Source organism: Hipposideros armiger, unplaced genomic scaffold, assembly GCF_001890085.2.
Source record: "Hipposideros armiger isolate ML-2016 unplaced genomic scaffold, ASM189008v1 scaffold_171, whole genome shotgun sequence".
Lineage (NCBI taxonomy): Eukaryota > Metazoa > Chordata > Mammalia > Chiroptera > Hipposideridae > Hipposideros > Hipposideros armiger.
In genome coordinates this window covers 1,084,542-1,097,581 of record NW_017731521.1, presented here as the reverse complement: position 1 = coordinate 1,097,581, position 13,040 = coordinate 1,084,542, and the positions used below count along the sequence as shown (strand labels likewise).

The 13,040-nt window shown below is 36.8% G+C and overlaps 1 protein-coding gene across 4 annotated transcripts in view; it reads left to right on the top strand.

Annotated features, from left to right (window-relative positions):
* The window catches only part of LOC109387875 (coiled-coil domain-containing protein 126), a 62,124-nt gene extending 49,348 nt beyond the window's left edge, over window positions 1-12,776 (top strand). For all 4 annotated transcript variants that reach the window (XM_019652029.1, XM_019652027.1, XM_019652026.1 and 1 more), the window contains 5 exons: window positions 75-265; window positions 1,888-2,094; window positions 6,689-6,796; window positions 9,224-9,306; window positions 12,580-12,776. In XM_019652029.1, the coding sequence (XP_019507574.1) occupies window positions 75-265; window positions 1,888-2,094; window positions 6,689-6,796; window positions 9,224-9,306; window positions 12,580-12,648 (658 nt within the window). In that variant the 3' untranslated portion in view covers window positions 12,649-12,776. The remainder of the gene's footprint in view (window positions 1-74; window positions 266-1,887; window positions 2,095-6,688; window positions 6,797-9,223; window positions 9,307-12,579) is intronic.
* The last annotated feature ends 264 nt before the right edge of the window (window positions 12,777-13,040 follow it).

Sequence of the window (13,040 nt, the reverse complement as noted above, 5' to 3'; positions counted from 1 at the left end):
ATTTAACAGAATAGAAATTGTAATTTCTGGCAATTCCTACATTGTGATTTTATTCTCCCTCCCCCCCTTTTTAGGTATAAACAACATCAAACTGACTTTGAAACGATTCCACAGCAGCGCCCCATTTGTCTGCCTTGTCGAGTGACCGGCTGCCAGTGCAGGGCTTATGCCTTTGTACCTTTGAATGGAGCACAGCCCATTCGCTGCAGGTGCAAGCACTTTGCAGATCAGCACAGTGTTGCACCTAGCTTTCCGTGCAATGCCTGTGAGTGATGTTATTATAAACACACCAACAGAATGGTTTTATTTGTTTGTTGAATAGTTAAGGTGTCTTTGTGCCAGTTTTATTCAGCTATGGCGTCAATATGAAACAACTAAGAAAAATTTGATAGGTAGCTGCTCTAGAATTTTATTTTTGTGGAAAAACTCTGAGTTGTTTGTTTCCTTTGCAATCGTAAACCCTGATCTCATGTAATTCAAATAAGTCAAATAATAGTAATAGATTTTAAGGAATCACTAGACATAATTGGATTCAAATTTTTGAATAGTGGGAGTTTTGTCAACTAAATTCTATTGATAGGTTTATAAAAGGATTTTCTAAGTTGAGAAAAATTTTATAATTTGCTGGTAGATTATTCTGTTATGCCTAAAACATAGGCTGATGGGAAAAGCAAAATGTAACATAATTTTAACACTTTTTATACAGTAGCACCCTTACCTCAATACCTATACCCAAATTGCAGCCCCCATCCCATATGCCCTTACACTGGATCATCCTTTTAAAAAACCCTTTGAAATAGGTAGGATATTAGTCCAGTATTTTTCTTCAGGAGATAGTATTTCACTTATTTTTGTAGTAGTTTGAATTGAAATCTCATGATGAACTAGAAAACATTTTAAATGGCAGTGGCAGGAACAAATGTGTTTCAATGGCTAAGTATGAACATAGTTGGATAAAACTTACGTGCCTTGGTTCCCATACACATTTGTCAGAAGTGTGAAGGTGTAAAGATTTTGTTAATGGCTTATTCTGGCCTCCATTTCAATAGGGCTTGTTTTTTTATATATAACAATTTTGTTAAGATATAATTCACATACCATTTAACTTACCCATTTCAAGGGTACAATTTAATGGGTTTTAAAAATATTCCCAGGGTTGTACAACCACCACCACCACAATAAATTTTAGAATACTTTCATCATCCTCAAAAGAAACTCCATGCCCATTAGCAGCTGTTCTTTATTCCTCCATTCCCCCAGTTCTAGGTGACCAGTAATCTACTTTCTGTCTGTATCGATTTGCCCATTCCAGACATTTCATATAAATGGACTCATAGAATGTGTTGTCCCTTGCGACTGGCTTCTTTCACTTGGCATAATGTTTTTATGATCCATCCATGTTGTGCATGTATCAGTACTTCATTCCTTTTTTAAACAGTATTCCATTGCATCCTTTCTATGTCTATGTGTTGGCCTTCCAATATGGCTTTTATGGGGCATTGATCCATGGGGCGGTTTCATCTCTTCGCCTTGTCCTGACCACTGGACTGTCCCCACCATACCTGCTTTTATTAATAACTCAGTATTTGAGGAGAGGGCCTTCATTTTCTGGCTCTTCAGTGTTTAGCCCAATTTCTTTTAGTCCTAGTTGGTTTTTCCAACATATTTTTTCCTGCTACATACTCCCTTACCACTTTAGTGTTTTTTAGACGCAAGAGCAGTGGCTGGGAGGGAGTTCAGGGGCTGGAGGTAAGAGTTACAGGAACCGGAGGACAGCGTATGAGGGACCTAAGAGTCGGGTGATTTTGGCCAAGCTGAGCCTTTTTAGGGCAGACAGCTCAGTGCCTATATTTAAAAACATTTGACTTTCTTCACATCTTGATTCAGGTTCCAAGTGTTCAGGATTCCATAGCTGCTTCACTTGTGCTTGTGGTCAGCCTGCATATGCCCACGACACAGTAGTGGAAACTAAGCAAGAAAGACTGGCCCAAGGAAAACCAGTGGGACGGGATGTTCCTTATGCAGCCATGGGAGGACTGACTGGCTTCAGCTCACTGGCAGAAGGCTACATGCGGTTAGATGACAGTGGAATTGGTAAGTGATGTTACAGAAATGTGGGCTTTTCATACTGTTTTTATGTGTGCTAACAATAGTGAAGCCTTCTATTTGTTTAGCACTTTATAGTCTTCATTTTTTTCCCAGAAAACATTCTCTCATTTGGTTTTTATCTTTTAAAAAATGTTTTATTGACACTATACAGTAGATGGTCATTACAGAACATTTAGAAAACATAAAAGATCAGTCCTATCCTAGTATTTGTATCCAAATCCTAACCCACAACCCTATTGTCTGTGATAGCTGAATAAATTTCCTCTATTTGATGTGGTCTAGTTTGCCTAACTATTACCCTAGTATATACAATTTTGGCATTTTAACCATTTTGAAAATGAAGGCTTGTTGTTCATGTGTGAATATGCAGATGTAATCACACCTCTAATATGTGCTCACATGCATGGATGTTTGTATATAATATCTACATTTGCTTGTATACATAGAAGTTTTAAGTAATATAGGGAAAAGTTCAACTGGATATATCTCAGACCATTGCAGGTAATTGGATCCTTCTGAGTTGAGTGGGATTGGGGAGAAGAATATGGTTTCTAGCTACTTTAAATACTTTTGTATTTAGATTTTGTGTGTAGATTTTTTTTTTACAACAAGCATGTATTCTACTTTTTTTTAATTACAAAAATTACATAAATGTAAATGAATATTTTCTTGTTATAAAAGATTCAAACAATAGAAATGAAGTAAAAGGCCCCCTTGAACCCTTGTCTTTACCCCAGATTCTTTCCCAGAGGGTAATTTGCTTACCCTCTGGGAAAGAATCAATTCCCATCAATTGATAGGAGTTTTTCTTTTTAACATACATTTTTATAGTTTACTTCTTTTTAACTTAGAAAAATTTTGAAGGCCTATATGTCAGGACACACAAGTCTACTTAATTCTTTTTAACTGCTGCATAGTATTCCACATTATAGATATATGTTTCTGTAAACCATTTCCATGTTTGTGGCTTTTAGATTGTTTCCACTTTATTTTGTCTTTTTTTTTTTTTTTTAAAGATTTTTTTATTGGGGAATTGGGGGGATGGGAATAGTGCTGGGGAATTGGGGAAAGGGGAACAGGCAAGTTGCTGTCGTTTTGTTCTTCAATCTAGTTGTGGAGGACGTTGCTCCACTGGCCCAAGTTGGCACCACCATTGCGCTCTTCTCTGGCGAGGCAGATCAGTCGCCGGCATCCGGACGGCCGCTCACTGCGGCTGCTGGCCGCTCACGCTGGCTGCTGGCCACACACGGTAGCCCATTGCAATCTACTGCCACAGGGACTGCAGCCCACGCCGTCGCCGGCGACCCACGGGCAGCCCAGCTCCAGGTTGAGCTGTTGTTCAGCATCCTAGCTGTGGAGGGCAGTGTCACTGGCCCCCACATGTGGGATCCGAACCGGGGCCCTCTGGCATCCCAAGCGAGCTCTTAACCATCGCGCCACTCAGCCGGCCCCACTTTATTTTGTCTTTACAAACAGTCCTGCTAACTTGCTTCCTTGTATACCATGTGAATTTGACCCTAAAGTAGATATTGAGAAGTAGAATTGTTGGGTTGAAGTGTGTGCACATGTGAAATTTTAATACATTCTGTCAAATTGCCCTCCAAACATGCTGTGCTGTACTTGTTTACAGTTCCTCTGGTGATGTTCTAACTAATCTATTTCCTCACATTTATGCTGATCATTGACATCATTAAATTTAATTATTTGCCAGTCTGATGTGTGAAAATGCTATCATTGTTTCAGTTTGATTTCTCTGGTTATTAGTGAGATGAGAGTCATCTCACATTTACTAGCCATTTTACTTTGTTAGTTGTCTGTTGACATACTTTGCCCATTTTTATATTTTTATCTTTTCTCATTGATTTATAGAAAGTATTCTTATAGATTCTGTATACTAATCCTTTGTTATTTCTTTTGCAGATATTTCCTTCCAATCTGTCATTTGTCTTTTAGTCTTTTTTTTTGGAGACAGGCTTTCCCTGCTCCAATTTTATAAGTATGTTCTCCTTCATTTTACTTTAATACTTAATTTTTTTGTTTTTATATTTAGCTTTTTCACGCCTCTGGAATTTATTTTGTATGCAAGTGTGAGGTGTGTATAACTTCAGTTTTTGTCCAAAATGATGATCTTTCCCATATAATTTGAAACTTTACCTTTATCATATTCTATCACATTTTGTTCCTATTTGGACATATTATGGGCCTATTTGTCTATCCTGTGCCAATATTACATATTTTTAGTTGTTCTTCTTCATAGTGTGTTTTGATATTTGGTATGGTAAATTCCTCCTGTTTGTGTTTTTTTTTTCAAGATTGCCCCTGATATATTTGTATATTTTCTCTTCTAAGTAACTTTACAACTAGCTTGTTAAATTCCATAAACAAATCTTTTTTCAATTTTCATAGGTGCATGATTCTATTAGGCAATGCAGTAGTTACAGAAAACTCAATTACCAGTCGCAAAAAATAATGATAATGACGTTGTTGATGATTGCCGCTTTGTACTGCCAGTTGTTCCAACCTCTTTATATCTGTACCTCATTTAATCATCACAACAGCTCTGAGTTGGGTGCTATTATTAATCCTGTTTTACAGATGAGAAAACTCAGCACAGAGAAGTAAAACATTTTGTTCTGTGTTATTCAGCTATAAGTGATAGGATTTGGCTCAATCCAGAAGTTGTTCTGGGCTTATTAGTCGGCCTCATTGTTGTCTATTTCTGTGCAACTGCCATATTGTTTTCATTACTACAGTTTTATAATAATATTTATGACTTCATTTTGTTCAGAATTTTTTTGACTTATTCTTACCTTTTAATTTTTTCAGAACTTTGGCATCATTTTTTGAAAACATTCTATTGGGTTGTCGGAAAAGTCATGACATATTTTTTCTATGTTTTTGTATTATTACAAAAGCACTGTAATGCATAGATTAATGTAGGAAGAATTGATGTTTTAAAATATTAAGTCTTTTGATTTGTCTTCTGTGGAGCTAAGTGGAATTCTGAAGTTATCTTCATAAAAGTCCCACACAATTCTTAATTTTATTTCTAGGTATTTCATCATTTTTTAATAGCTAGCATTCATGGGTTTTCCCCCTTCCTTTATATTTTCTAGCTGATTATTGTTTGTTTATAAAAAAGCAAATGTTTTATGCTGCTTTTGTTACCAGTCATTATTACTGTACTTAATCTTAGAGTTTTAAATAAACATTTAGTTGATTTTGCAAATGATGGTTTTGTTCTTCCTTTCCAATAATTTGACTCTTCTTACTGGCTGTTACTTTGAGATCAATGCTAAGTAATAGTCGTAGTAGTTGGCATCTTGGCCTTTTTGTGACTTCTAGTATTTTATCACTTAATCATCTGTATAATATAAAGAAAGAAAACCTGTCCTTCCTGGCCCCTGAGGGAAGGTGAGGTGAAGAAAGGTCAGAGTGAGGAGAGGAAACATAAGATATTTGTATCTTGATTTCAGATATAGGGGAGCCTGGGGTAGAGGGACTTCTGCTCTGTTAGCCTTGTAGAATCCTGGACAGAGGTAACCGCTGACATTTGGTTCCTTTACAATGCGGAAGGAGTCCAGTAGTTCCCAGCTCTTAACTGAGCTGTGAGGCAGTGTGCCTGCTATGTATGGAATCTGTCATAGCAAGGGGCAAGGGTGACCCAGAGCAGAGTTAGAGGTGGGTCCCCTGAGCCCTGGGGGCTTCAATAGAAGTGACAGGCATGGAGGAGCCTGTGCTTCTGAGAGCCAGTGTGAGGCTACAGCTCCTACCAAGCTGAAAGACCAAATTACAACTTAGGCCGGCCTTGAACATTTGAGATCTGGAGTGCACGCAGCAACCAGAGGACAGCACGTGGGCTTGACTGGACCTGGGCCTCCCACAAGCCACATGAGAGAGGAGCTGGAGAAGGAGGGGGTGGGAACCTGAAAGGCTGAGCAATTGCCCCACACTGTTTATGTTGTAAGAAAGGACTAACTTTTAAAACCAAATAGGTGTAAAAATTTATTTTCTTTCCCTCTACCCACAGGATGGAGATAGGGATGTGGGGAAGGTGGTGGTTTTGAAGAAGATAGAGCACTTATAAATTTTCCCTGTAGCTTCCTTCCTTTTGTTCTAAAAGTTAATGTATTTAGCAGTTGGTCTGTATTTTGTGGATAGGGTTGGGGATGTTTCCTCATTGCATTGAAAAAGTTTTCTTTTTTATACTTTGGTTTTAGATGATTTTCCAGTGAGGAATAGGGTAAAAATATTCTGCCCTCTTCAATGAGAGGTTCTTTATCACCTTCCTTTTGATAGTGTTTTGTGACTATGTTAAGGTCTTGTACTTCCTTGATGACATTTACATTTGCACGTAATTTTTTTTGTGCGTGAAAAATGTCTCTGAGAAATACAAAAACACTTTTATCCATTTGCCTTTACTTTCTATGGCAGGTAAACCTAAGTCAAACTTTCCTTTCGATGGAAAGGTTTTTTCCTAATGACTCTGCTGAGGTTCTAATTTATTTCACATTTGAAATATCGTTTTTGTATCCTAACAAATAGAGATTTAATTTTCATTCTTTATGTATTTTATCAGGTGCACCTTCAGCTGAATTTTTAGACTCTCCAGTTGCGGCCACAGACCACCCCTTTCTAAAAGCATTTCAAGCAGCATCTAGTTCTTCTCCAGAAACACTAACAGATGGTAATGAAATTAAATTGAGAAATATTTTCAGATGTAGAAAATACGACTATAGATTGGTTAATTTTCTAGATACCTCTCTTTTTCCTCCAGTATTAGCACAATTTGGTTATCATTTTTTAAATTAATTAATTTTTTTATTAAAGTTTATTGGGGTGACAATTGTTAGTAAAGCTACATAGGTTTCAGGTGTACAATTCTGTAATACATCAGCTATATAGCATATTGTGTGTTCACCACCCAGAGTCAGTTCTCCTTCCATCACTTGATTATTATTTGATTTTTCTATTGATCAGGCACTGAGAAAAAGCAAAAAACTTCATTTTTTTAATTGGGAAAAATTGCTACATCTGAGAATTATGAGGTTTCTGATATACAATAATTTGATGTTGTAAAACTGTGTTCTGGTATGTCATTGCTTTGATGTCTGAATAAGACAGCCCTCTAGTGGACTAATTGCCTTGATCTTTTAGGCTCTCCCAAACAGGATGTAATCCAGTGATAATTATAGGTTAGCAAAGTTTTATCATTTATAAATTACACATTAAAAATGAATTCATTGTTAAGCAGTAGTGTTCTATTTCTTTATTGAAAGCAAGAATAAAAACATTGACGAAGGACTCTATTTTTTATTAGGTATTGAATATTCAAAAATATTTTAAAATGAGAATTTTCTTTGGTTTATTTATATTTTCATTTAATTTTTTCATGTACCCTGATTTTCTACACAAGAGATGTTAAGGCTGATGCTTACAAAAGCAACACACAATGAAGCAGTGATAAAATAGAGATAGAAAATCAAAACCAAGTAAAAGGACACAACTTTCAAGGTTGATGCAATTGCTGTATTAAGCTTCAGTTTTGACTGAATGTAGTGGCATTCCTGCTTCAAAGCACAAAGGAAGGTGCCATCAGTTAAATACTTTTCATAATTAGAAAGGAGGAAATGTGAGTTCCTCAGTGCGAATGAAAGTTACACCAATGCTGGAATTTAAAGATGTATAGTGACCCTCAATGATGCAGTGGCCCAAAGCCTTAGAAACTTTTTTTTAGCAAATGCAGCATATGGTTGCTTATTTCTAGTAGTCACCTTTGATAAATGTGGTAGTACACTATTTTACCAGATAAATGGTAATATACCATTAAAATGCAACTCAACGAAGGTGATTCTGCCAAAGGCTTAGCTCAGATGGTCCAACATGATCCAGGGAAAGACCCAAAGTTTTCAGATGAATGGATAGACAGCATGTATTTTATGCAATTTTTCTCAACAAGGCTTTTTGTGTTAGATAGTTGACAGAGTGTGGTTATATATTCTGTGATGATTGTCTGGAGTTATGTGATTTTTATGTTGCTGGTTGAGGGTAAATTCGTGTGCTTTAAAAACTAGAACAGGTGTTCAGGTTGATACTCTATTTTGGATATGAAGACACCCAACCAAGACATTCATCTGAAATGAAGGTGAACTTTTCATGAAACAGGCCTCTTGGTGAACCTACAGAGAACATCAGATTTTCCTTCTGAAGCAATTTAAAATTTCTTTCAGCACACAAACTTGTACTTGATTAGTTTTAAGAAGTGAATACCATGGGAAATGGTTAAAATTCTTTTAGCTTTGAAAAATTTCAAAACAGATAGTATCATCCCTTAACATTTTGCCTTCACAAAATGTCTCAGTCTGTTTGGGTGGCTGTGATAAAATACCATCGGCTGGGTGGCTTATAAACAACAGAAATTTATTTTTCACAGTTCTGGAGGCGGAGAAATCCAAGATCAAGGTGCCAGCATGGTGGTGTTCTGGCGAGGGTCCTCTCCCGGCTTCGTAGCCAGTGCCACCTTGTGTCTTCACATTGTGGAAGGGTTGAGAGATCTCCATGGGGTCTCATTTATTAAGGGCACTAATCCCATTCATGACGGCTCCATCCTCATGACCTAAGTACCTCCCAAAGACCCCACCTCCTAAGACCATCCCATCGGACATTAGGATTTCAACATATGTATTTTTTGGGGGAACACAAACATTCAGCCCATAGCATTTCTATAATTACTTCATTATATGTTATATATAAAGTAAATTATATGTTCATTATCTGTTACAGTGTTACATGAATTTCTAGTTTAGCTTTAACATGTAAACTGTAGTTGAACAAAGTTAAATGTGCTCTTATATGAAATAGCTACAATGTATGTTATTATTTAATATGAACCAGTTGAATACTTGGAGAATGTTTGCCAATGAAAATTACTTTTGTCTTACTGATGTTCTACTTTCTAAAAAACCATTAGGTAGTAGGATCAATTCTCCATTTAGACCATTTCTGGTTTGAAAAATATCACTGGATAGGAGGAATGTTTTTGTTCTGTTTCTTTATTTCAGGAGAATTTATAATTATAGAAATAAATCACTTAGGATTTTTTTTTTCTTATCAGTAGGTACAAGTAGTAAAGTTTCTTCCTTAAGGAGACCTGAAGAGGATGATATGGCTTTCTTTGAAAGACGGTACCAGGAAAGGGTAAGTCTGTTGGGAAATCTGCTTACATTAAGCATTTACTTGTAACAAAGACACTATAGAATGATTATATATTGATTGTGGATTATCATTACAAATAATTTATAAAGTCTTTACTTAGAGCTAGTGTTAGGCCCTGAGGCTTATTTAGAACAATTCAAAGAGAAACAGGACTAATGAATAATATGATATATATAATATACTGGTTAATTTATGGAGGTCATTAAGATTAATTAAATATACAAATAAAATTGTCAATAATAACTATCAACCATCAGCAGATTTGTAAATTATATGTATCTTGAATTCATAATAGCTAGTAGTTCTTCTAGGTATATCCAGACTCAAGTTAAAATTACCTAATAGTCTTTAAGAAACATAAATGTATTTTAACAATTTCCAGGGCTCAACAGTTACAGTATTGATGTGTCCCCAGATTTCAATAATGATAATTTTCATCAGTTCTCCATTGCACTGTAAACTCCTTGGGATAAGTGTAGTATTTTAGTCCTCTTTGGGCTTTTACAAAAGCTAACTAAGTACAGTGCCTTATACATAATACATTTTCAATAAATGCTTATGGAAAATTGAAAAAATAAATGGATGTATTATTCGGTTTTATGCATGTCATCTACTTACACATTTGATGTTTCATGGCAGTGTTCATATGAGAGCTTTGTTTTGTTTTTGTTTATTGCCAGATGAAAGGATGTTAGCTTTATGAGGTACGGAGGATGGCACATTCCCCAAAGTGCTTTCCTTAGGATTATTTTATGGTTGCTTTGTGGGCATTTATTATCTCTCCAACTAGGTAATAAGTGCCATGACAGAAAAGGCTTGTCACTTTTTGTTGTATCCTCTATAACTCTTAGACAAGAGCTTGTTGAGTGACTGAAGGTGTGGAAACCATTAAATAAATTCACTATCCAAGAACGGAAGAAATGACTAGGGGACAGAGAGAATGGCTTTGTTTTCTTGATGAAGAATTTTGAAGTAGAGGGGAGAGTCCTCAAATGATTTAAAGCAGAGCTAGAAAACAACTTTATGCAGTGATGGAAATTTCTGTATCTGTGCTGTAGCCATCATATGTGGCTCTACATGTCTAAATTTAAATAAACTAAAATTTATTTCCTCAGTCGTACTAGCCACATATCAAGGGCTCAGTAGCCACATGTAGCTAGTGGCTACCTTATTGGACAGTGCAGAAAGTTGTTTGGAAAGCTCTGGTCTAAGGGAAAGAGGTGGTAATAGGATCTCAGGGAGGGAGATGAAATGGTTAGAGTGAGAAAAGCAAAGGCTATTTTTGCAGCATCATCAAGGGTAGACTATCAAATCAATCTGGTTTTGAAACACATACATCCAGAGCTGAATTTCAGTTTTTCCTCGCAGGCTTATGAGGGACAGGGTTCTAGAGCACCTTTCTTCCCTCTTCCAGGAGCGCAGGCAGTGTCGACAGCTTGAAAACATGCCAGTGGTATTTGCTTGTGGGAAGATAATGGGAGGAGTCCTTATCTGTGAATGTTCTGAGGATGTACCTGGCCCACACAGACTACTTATTATATACAGACCTAGAATTTATGGATTTATGAGATACAGTTTATATAGCTCTCCGGCTTGTGTGATTTATGGATTTATGAGATACAGCTTATAAACTCTTCAGCCTGTATGATTAGTGGAGTACAAAAACTAAGAAGCTTAAACCTACACAACTTCTTCTGAGCTGACATGTACACCATTGTTAATACTCTTCTTTTACTCCAGAAAACCAATACATGCACCATTGAGGGAAAAGGGACAATTAGGAAACTGGATCTGATGGGTTCAGAGCCCCTTTACAAAGCAATGTTATGCCTGAACAGACATACCCGGGAGATACTGTGGGCTTGGTTCCAGGCCACCACAATAAAGCGAGTATCACAATAAAAGGTGTACTAATCTTTTTCTGGTGGAGGGTCTTGCCTTCAGTTTGTAAAAAATGCAGCATCTGTGAAGTGCAATAAACAGAAGCGCAATAAAACGAGGTATACCTGTATTTCAAACGAGCAACTAGTTTCTTGACTTCTGTTTGTTAAGCATTTTTGCTCTTTTTTTGATGTTACTATAAATCTAACACATGGCTCTAAATGAGTGGGACAAGGGACTAGCATTTGTTGAGTGCTTATTAAGTATTTTGATCTTTATATATATGATCTTATTTACACCTTGAGGACATCTGCGAGAAGTACCTATTGCTATGACCTTTTTTACAAACGAGAAAGCTGTTAAGCAACTTGCCGCAAATAGTTAATAAATGGTAGCGTTAGGATTCAAATACTTTTCTGACTCCAAAGCATATATTGTTTACCTTAGAATAGGGTGTTCTCTAGGGGTCCTGCAGATGACCTGTTGACTGATACAGTGTGCAAGAGTGATGAGTGTATGATTTCTGAATGAGGTTCCCAACCATCTCAAAGAGCAGAGGGGCGGGGGGGGGGGAAATGGGGAAGAGACAGGTGAGATTCATCCAATTTTATTATTGGCAAGTTATCTGCAATTTGATGAGATTGAGTAGAGTGGTTTTACCAGGTTTCTTCTGGTTTTATTCCTGTCACCTTAGAAGGTAGGAGGCCTTACCTCCACCTACCATGCCCAGTATTTTCTCTTGCGGGGGTAAGGCAGTGGTGCTGCCTCTGGGAATTGGTATGTGTGAGTGTGTGTGGTAGTGATCAGGTGGGTTTTGTGTTCTCTGGGGTCTTTCTTCCCATAGGAAAGGGTTTATATGTTTCTAAAAGATCAGAAGGCTGCTGCTTAGGGTATGCAAGCTTCATCTCTGCTTCAGTTACAATGGAGAAGGACAATATTTAGGAAGGTAAATGTGGAAATGTAGAAACCAGAATTATAGGAAACTATCCTTAAAGCAGTCCATGTTCCAGAGATAATCCAGCCGGATTAGGTGTATTCTGTAACCTTATGGGGAATGTGCTTAGGCTGGATGTAAAGTTAAGTAGTTCAGCTTTAAAAAAAAATTAGTGGCAATTAAAATTAATTTATTCATTTTCTCCAAAGCAATAGTCATTATGTTATTTTTATTAAAATGCTTGTGTAGAGTTGAAATCAAACCATATTTTAAAAATGTAATTAGCTCCTTCACCTATCAGATTTTGGCTTTAGTACTCAGCAGCTTAATAACTACTAAATAACTATGTGAAACATGAATTCAAATGAGGTATGTGCAACCTTTTATTTCTTTAGGATGTTTTATAAATTATTATATCAACTCATATTTTAAATTTACAGATAAAAATGGAGAAAGCTGCTAAGCATAAAGGAAAAGCACCGTTGCCACCAAGTACAAAACCTTCATGAAGACCATTTGGGAAATTAAAACCGTCATCCAAATATATATTTTTTGTGTTTATTTAAATACAATAATATAGTTTATTTTCTCTCAAATTATTTACTTTTAGTGTATAAAAATGTCTTTTTGGATTTTTTTTTTTTTTTTTGAAGATTTTTATTGGGGAATTGGGAGGATGGGAACAGTGCTGGGGAATTGGGGGAAGGGGAACAGACAAGTTGCTGTTGTTTTGTTCTTCAATCTAGCTGTGGAGGATGTTGCTTCACTGGCCCCAGTTGGCACCATCATTGTGCTCTTCTCTGGGGAGGCAGATCAGTCGCCGGCTTCTGGACGGCCGCTCACTGCGGCTGCTGGCCGCTCATGCTGGCTGCTGGCTACACACGGTAGCCCATGGCAACCC